The sequence below is a fragment of the Nicotiana tomentosiformis genome, chromosome 12 (genome assembly GCF_000390325.3).
Source record: "Nicotiana tomentosiformis chromosome 12, ASM39032v3, whole genome shotgun sequence".
Taxonomy (NCBI): Eukaryota; Viridiplantae; Streptophyta; class Magnoliopsida; order Solanales; family Solanaceae; genus Nicotiana; species Nicotiana tomentosiformis.
The window spans coordinates 22,667,008-22,675,640 of record NC_090823.1 but is presented as its reverse complement, the minus strand read 5'-3'; the positions used below and the strand labels follow the sequence as shown (position 1 = coordinate 22,675,640).

General features: G+C 34.4%; 1 protein-coding gene across 1 annotated transcript; it reads left to right on the top strand.

The window, feature by feature from the left end:
• Window positions 1–2,333: 2,333 nt before the first annotated feature.
• On the top strand, window positions 2,334–8,164 carry LOC104108524 (uncharacterized). The gene is made up of 6 exons (XM_009617586.4): window positions 2,334–2,579; window positions 2,739–2,795; window positions 4,670–4,823; window positions 5,050–5,147; window positions 5,287–5,352; window positions 7,786–8,164. The coding sequence occupies exons 1-6, from the start codon at window positions 2,451–2,453 to the stop codon at window positions 7,816–7,818; spliced, it is 537 nt and encodes a 178-aa protein (XP_009615881.1). The 5' UTR covers window positions 2,334–2,450; the 3' UTR covers window positions 7,819–8,164.
• The last annotated feature ends 469 nt before the right edge of the window (window positions 8,165–8,633 follow it).

The window sequence follows — 8,633 nt, the reverse complement described above, 5'->3', positions numbered from 1 at the left end:
GTGTAACTTATCTTTCTATCCTTATAAGTAGCTGTAAAACCTTTTGAGTCTATGCTAATAAAAGGATAAATAGCGTTAATAAAAGGTGTTCCAAGTATAATTGGGGGGTATAACTGATTTTTAACCAAGAAAAAGAAGTGAGGAATGCAGACTTTATTCTAACAAATGTTAGATTTTTAAAACACATTTGACAATAGTCAACATTTCATGGGCCACAGTAGCATATTTTTTCTGAGTTTCAGTCCAGTTTCTAGAATAAAATCTTATCAAATATTCACAATTATTGTAGGGATTAACTTGTTTTAAAATTCCACCATAGCCAATATTAGACGCATCTGTCTCAATAATTTTTTTCCAAGCTGGATTAGCAAGAGTTAAACAAGGTAAAGACTTAACCCGTTATTTAATATTTTTAACCAAAGCAGTATGACTATCAGTCTAAGTTTTTTTATGATCCTTCTTTAGTCTGTCATATAAATGGGCCAAATCACGAGATAAATTGTTATAAAAAGGGGATATATAATTTAAACTTCCCAAAAATCTTTGTAATTGAGTTCTGTCAGTAATAACATCAGGAAATTTTGATGCAATAACATTAGAAAATTTTGATGCAAAATCAATCGATCTTTGTATAGGAGTAATTTTTCCTTGACAAATATTATGTCCTAAAAATCTAACATTTGTTTGAAATAAACTCATTTTTGATTTTGAAATAACTAAACCATTTTATATAACAATCTTTTTAAAGATATCTAGATGCTTATTATGCATTTCAAATGTTTTAGAGAATATCAAAATGTCATCAATATAAACAATGATAAAATCTAGGTGAGGATTAAATATATCATTCATAATTTTTTGAAATTCAGAAGGGGCATTCTTTAAACCAAAAGGCATAACATTCCATTCATATTGCCCGAATGGAACATTAAAAGCAGTTCTATAATTATGCTCTTTAAATATTTGAATCTGCCAATAACCAGATTTTAAATCAAACTTTGAAAATATATTGGCATCATATAATCTTGATAATAATTTTTTTTTATTGGGAATGTGATACCTAATCCATTTTAAATACTTATTTAAAGGTTTATAATTAATAACTAATCTAGGAATACCACATTCCTTTTAAGCAGCATTATTAACATAAAAAGTTGTGGAAGACCAAGGAGATTTTGAAACCATTTTGTAACAAATTATCATATAGTTTAAAGGCTGATAATAATAATAATAATAATAATAATAATAATAATAATAATAATAATGATAATGATGATGATAATGATGATAATAATGATGATGATGATAATAATAATAATAATAATAATAATAATAATAATAATAATAATAATAATAGTTTCTATTGGTTCATGGTGTAAGGTTGATCAATCGCAGTGGAATGTAAAGATATCTAAGTTGAATTAGCCAAATTAAATAAAGTTGATCTATTAGACCACAATCAATCTGACTATAATATTTGATGCATAAGATCTTATTTTTCAAAATGCTTCAAGAATAAAGTATAGTAGAGTAAAAAAATCAGAACTTACACTTTTTTAATTTTTATTTTGCAGATCAAACATATTATCTAAAAATATATTTAATTAATTTTTTTAATTGTATTCCTATTGATGTAGGTACACGCGCAAAGAGTGTACCCTAAAACTAGTATATAAAGAGTAAAGACACGCAAATATGCTAAAAAAAGTAAATAGTAACTTCGGCCTAAAACTTTATAGAAATATAAAGCTTTTTTGGGTGGTCTTTAACCATTGACCCTCGTTTCGCTCGTGAGGAACTTAAAGGTAACAACATTAAACGTGTTGCCCATGAGACAAGCGCGGGGCAATACTTATTAAACTTGAAGTTGGAAAAAAAAATTCAAGACCGTCCACTTTAAGGGGTCGTTTGGTATGAGGTATTAGAAAAACAATGCAAGCATTATCTTTGTGCATTATTAATCCTTTGTTTGATATATTTTTTCAACGTATGTATAACTAATACATCCTATTTAGTATTATTCTATATATAATTAATACATAACAAATCATGGTATTAGCAATGCAAGAGTTTTTATTACTTGCATAAACATTGTTAAAGACACAATTTCCCCTAAAATCTTTCAAAACCTATTCGAAATACTTTCCGGCATATTTTGGAGGGTATTTATATAATCAACCAATTTTTTTTGGAATTATATAATATTTTAATATACCAATCAAACAATAAATAAAAAATAATTTCAGCATAATTAATCTCAATATTACTAATAACAATATTATTAATATACCCTATTTAGCAGTATTCTTGTACTCCTGTCAAACGACCCTAAGGACTATTTGCGTAAAAATTATTTTGATCTTACTTCGCTGGACCATATAAAAGAAACAGAGGACTCCAAAAACAACCATCGCCGGTGCCTAAATCTCATAAACGAAACAGAGAGTGTGATGGACAAAGGTAAAGCAGTGATGGGTATGGGCCGTAGATGGGCAGTGGACTTCTCCGATAATTCCACTTCTCCTTCCTCCCGCGATATACCTGATCCCCTTGGCTTCACTCGCGCTTCTCAAGATCAGGTTTTATTTTCTTTTCTCGAAATTATAATTTTAAAATAGAGACTTAATCCAGAATTTAGAAGTTAGTGGGTTGTAGATCTGCTTTTAGGGAGTATTAAAATTACTTGATTAATATTACGCTTGTGCTTAATACTTAATAGTGTTTATTGTTTTTGATAGGATGATTCAACACTCAGTCGCGAAAAGAAGAATGCGGAAGCTAATTGGAAAAGCCAGGTAAAAGCTGAAAAATTCCTTGATTTGTTTTATTCATTTTTTTTTGTATTTAGTTTCTGTTTATAATGCTTTTGGGTAGGAAGTTTTGGGTTATGTGAGTCAATGTTCCATAGTTTTTGGTCATAGAGGATCACTGTTGATACAAGATTTGAACTTTATGGGTTCGTATTTGGGATTCTGTTACTAATTGGATTTACCGCTTTTAAAATTAATTATTTGTACTTATTTAGTACTGTGTGGCACGACTTGGCACGGAACTTAAGAAAAACAAAAGGAAGACTTTTTAAATTTGTGGTCTAAAATAAGCCTTGGAAATTTTGAAGGTAATTATTTCTAAATAAAAAAAGGTGACATTTTTTGAACACATATACATTGTCTGAGACATGGCTATTGAGTTCCGATGAACTCATACATATAACTCTACATCCACCCCCATGGGCGAATCCACCTCTTCAGTAATGAGTGCTAGTACACACATAGATAGGTAATGATTGTTGCAACGGACTTGTGAATACAATGATACACTGTGAACCATGACAGTCCAGTAGAAATTAGATTAATACTTGATAAACAATGAATTTACAATAACATGAAATATTCCTTATCCTCAAATAATGCTACTTGTGAATACATTGATACACTGTGATCCATGACAGTCTAGTAGAAATTAGATTAATACTTGATAAACAATGAATTTACAATAACGTGAAATATTCCTTATCCTCAAATAATGCAAAACTCTGTTAGGAAACTTGATTAGAACTCTATTTTCTGTTTATTACGTTGCTGGTGTTATCTTTCTGGATTCCTTTGCTGTTACTGCTACACTGTCTCGTTCCTTCTTGTGCCAAGGGTCTATCGGAAACAGCCTCTCTACTCCGGAACCTTTCTACTCTTCCGGAGTAGGGGTAAGGTCTGCGTACACACTACCCTCCCCAGACTCCACTTGTGGAATTTCACTGGTTGTTGTTGTTGCTGTTTTTTCATGACCTTTTCACATGCTGTAGTGTAGTGTTGGGTCATTCAGGAAAAGGCTGACTGCTATTATATGAGCATGCAAGAACTTGGCGCCACTCGATGCGGTTTATGGGCAGTCTAGTAGAAATTGCGTTATAATTTTTGATAAACTATAAATAGATGGATGGAGAAGCAAAGAGTTAAGAAAAGATTCTTACCCACCAATCTAAAAAGGAGAAAAGATACTAGCATCGCTATCTTAATAAGTCCTCAGTACAAATTTATCACTAAAAAGAAAAAACGAAGTATTTCGGTTTAGAATCTGAATTATGCACTATACCATTGTGTAGGATTTCTTACTGGAGAATTAATCAAGACATAGACACATTTTTATGAAATTTGACTTTTGAATTTGCGTACACTCGACCAAACTCTTTGTAGGCCTCAAAGCTAATACCTGGTCCAGCCCAAAATAATAGTACAACCTCATGCTATTTTGAGCAGCAACATTTTCCAAAACTTATTAAGACAGGGGCTCTAATGTGAAAATATCCTTTGGAAAATTCTCCAAAAAGCATGAACGATGTTTCTTATTTTTCCTACACCAGTGTTCTGCTTTTGTGATTTCATAAGTATCTCTTAATGATTAACCTTTTCTAGTTCTCCAACAATTTTCTAGTCGAAGTACTTTTATTGTGAGTTGATTACTCTCAATTCTGGTTTACAACTATTAGAATGTGTCTAGGTTTACTGTACATGTTTAGATTCATGATGTAGGAATTAGGATATTCAAGATGATTATATACTAATTAGGAAATGTTCCTCATTTCATGGAGCCTAAACTCTTATATAAGGAGCTCTTTTGTCTCTCTTTTTCATGACAATTATGTACTTAATTTTGATATTCATTGGAATAGAAAGCGTGGGAAGTGGCACAAGCACCTGCCAAGAATTTGATGATGATGGGTTTCATGATGTGGATGGCCGGAAGCACAGTTCATTTGTTTAGCATTGGTATCACAGTTTCAGCTCTATGGCAGCCTCTTAGTGCTCTTCAAGGAGTTGGGAAAGGTCAGACATCATATCACAAACTATTGAATTAACTGCTTTATTGTGCTTGTGTAAGTTATACTTTACTAGAGATGGATTTCTTGGCTGAAATTTGTCTCAAATTCTGGATTCAGTGATTTGTAATTTCACATTTTTTGTTCTTTCGCTGATTAAGCTATGACTTGATATGGCTGCTTCTTTTATTTCCTTTTTAATTTTCTCTTTCTGTATTTCCTTTCTGGGGCAGTTTTTGAGCCTTACAAGGACAGCAAAGTGGATCTTCTTGCTCCAAAGTTACTATTTATTGCACTCAATCTTGTGGGTTTAGGACTGGGCGTCTGGAAGGTAGATATTCATCTGTTTCACACATATGTTATTTGACATCAGCTTCTCTGGAGATATTCATCTCTTTCGCACACATGTTAATTGACATCAGCTTCTCTGATTAGTGGTTTGCTAACATGGAATTACATATGTTTTTCAGCTTAACACTTTGGGTCTTCTTCCAACTCATGCGTCAGATTGGGTTTCATCTTTGCCACCTGCCCAGGTTCGATTCTTAAAATTACTCTTATATTAACTCTTTTTTAACATATAAGAATTGAGGCTTGGAAATATTAGGCTGCCAATACTGTTCAGAATAAAAGAGATATTGGCATATTCTAGTCTACTATGGGTGCATCAGGTTGAGCAGTTCTATTTTCCAACCCAGTCATTGTCATCCTGCTCCTACAAAATGTAACTGATGTGGTCCATGAAACAATGTAAATCCGAAGGAATTTCAGTTTTTTTTTTTCTTCCGATAAAGTAAGACATTTCATTAAAAGGCATCTAGGAGATGCAAAGTTACAAAAGTAGCAGTGTTGCTAGCTCCTTTACATTGTCAATCCAGAACCAGGGAGGTGAAAATCCAAAAATATTATTGGTGCTAGTCACAGGGGTTAGCTTAGTCCAACAAAAAAAAAATTATTATGTGTTTCTAACAACACATGACTCATGAATGTTAGTGGAGCAACATCCCACACTCTTCCTCGTCAAGCTAAAAAATGCCGACTCCTCAGTGCGTGGAATCAACCTTTGCCCAAACCATGTCAACATTTCCCAGCATAAGTGACAGTACCTGATAATGTAAGGGGAGGTAGTCCAGTGTTTGACAGAACTCTTGCACAACACCGACTCACATTTGTAATTCTCCTCTTCCTAAAGTTTTCAGCTGTCAGAATCGCTCTTTTCGCTTCCAATCAAGTGAAGAACACACATTGGCATCCTGAGAATCCAAATTAATATATGTGAAATGTCAATATCATTCTAATCAAGAGCTTATAATAGTAGGACTTTACCAAAAGCAGCCCAGTACTATTCGCCACTTTCCACCTCCAAGAATTATGGTTGTCATTAGAAGAGCTTTATTTATAAAGCAATTCAATTAGACTTCAGATGTTTGCTCCCTCCCAGTCCTGTAGGTTCCATCTACACCGTTACCCCTTTTCTTTCTTGTAACTTCTGAACTCTTTCTGGCAATATTATGCACATCTTTTGAAATGTGAATCTCAATGCATTATTTCCGTACTACCTATGTCCCTAAAACCTGACCCTGTGCCCTTTCCCTACCCTGAAAGTGATGTTACAACTAAATTTTTCCCGTCCGTTCAAAATTCCATAGATTCCACTACATCCCTCCACAGAGTGTGCTCTTCTGTCCTGAGTAGTCTGTAGTCATTTCCCCAATAGGGCCTTGTTGAAAACCGGAAGATCTTTCACCCCAAGGCCACCCAAACGCTTTAGCAGTCTCTCAATTGACCAAGTGAAACTTACTGGTCCCATCTGTCGAATTCCGTGGAAAGTTCCTTTGAAGGCTATCCAGTTTAGCAATGACACTGGTCGGTATTTGTAACAAATACGTAAAAGTATGTGGGTCTATATAGGTTAGATGAAAGAGTCGCACCCCAATTGCCAGGGGAAGACTCATCAGTTTCAGCCAGCATTTATGAGATGTCACATGGTGCTAGAAGAACATCTCGCAGCTGATGTTAAAGAACTGAGTTGCTAGACCTCGGTCTGTTGACTTTTTGAAGGCTAGGTTTGGTTTACCACCGAAAGGAGGTTGTCTCGCCTTGCTTCACTGACAGTACCATGCTATGTCTATCTGTCTGTGAGAAAATAAAACATTGATTGTGGTACTTGACCAAAGCTAACCCCAGCTTGTTTGGGACGTAGTTCTTGTATCGTGGTACTTGACCCTTAAAGCCAACCCCAACCAGTGGCGGAGCCAAGATTTTCACCAAGGGGGTTCAAAAAATAAAAAAATTAAACATGCGAAGAAGCCAAGGGGATTTAACATCTCATATATATACATAACTTTTTTACCTTATATAAATAGTGTAATTTTTCGGTGAAGGGGGTTCGGATGAACCGTCTTCCGCCCCACTAGCTCCGCCACTGACCCCAACTTGTTTGAGACGTAGTTGTTGTATCGTGGTGCTTGACCCTTAAACCCAGATCCTACTTCACTCACTTCATTCATGGTGGGAGCTGATCAGCTATTTGGTCAGAATATCCTAACATACAACACTAAAAAAACCTGGTCTTCTCTGATCAATGTATTATCAATCTCCATCCATTTTTCCTCAGCATTTGATTCCAGCCGTTTGCCGAGAATCAGATCAACATGTAATAATTACTTCATCATATGAAATCAATCAGCAGTCCATTTCTTTTCTCAATGTATTTAAAACAAAAATTTTGCCTCTCAGAATGTTTGACTTTTATTTTGTTCATTTAAGTTTTGAGTATTTGATAGACTGCTTTTATATTTTTCTCTGCGCGGTAGTTTTTTTTATCTTCACTATTGTCCTTATTCTATTCATGTTTTTTCTCTAGCTGTTATTATGTCTAGAGTGTTTCCTCAGGCAGATCATTCATGGATTTATTGTGAGGTCCTGTTTTTTTATTTTAATAACATTCTGAAGTGCTTCACATGCAGGAGGTTGAGTATTCCGGTGGAGGTTTCCTTTGAATTAAGGTGCTGCTAAGCAAGCCCGAATTTCTTGAGCTGGTCGACATAGAATTACACTTCTTGAAGCAGCAGTTTGACAGTACCTTGATGTAATTGAAGATAAAATCCGAGATATTTATCGACCATTTTTCTCAACATATTTAGTCTCATTGTCTCACAAACAGCATGATCTCTTCTCTATTATGCTCATTCTCTGAAGCCTATCTTTATTGCATCTGGAGTTGGCACTGATCTTCTTTTGATGTAATGTTTTCTGAGGGACCACTTTGTATCGTTTAGATATGAATTACTTTGTCAAAGACAGTTGAAATTCCAACATTCCCATCAGTTTGGGACGCTTGTCGAATTCTAGTTATTTATAATTGACTCTAGTATGTTCAAAAAGAGAGCTAGGCAATTTTGATGCTATATTTCTAACTAGAATACAATTTAAACAAGATCAAAATGTTTTTTTTTTTAAATTTTTGGTCATAAAGGATGATGTACTTATATTAAGAAACTAAAAGTGGGTAGCAGTACAGGGAGCAGGATGCACTCTAGGCATCAAAGTAACTAAGCTATGCATAGTTTCATATTGGAGTCTACTAATTGCACACCTTCATAGGGTGCGTTACAAGCCAAAACATTATTAGAAAAACTATTTAAAGAAGAGGTTGTTGTCTCCTGTAATGGAGCTGCCAGTATAGGCATAAAAGAGCTAGTGGAAGAACAAGCCTCCGGTGATTTGTTCCTACTTGGTCGTGATAGTGCAACTCCTGGACAAAAAGTGGTGGTGTTGCAAAAAGAAGACAGTTGCTACCATCTGCACTACCATC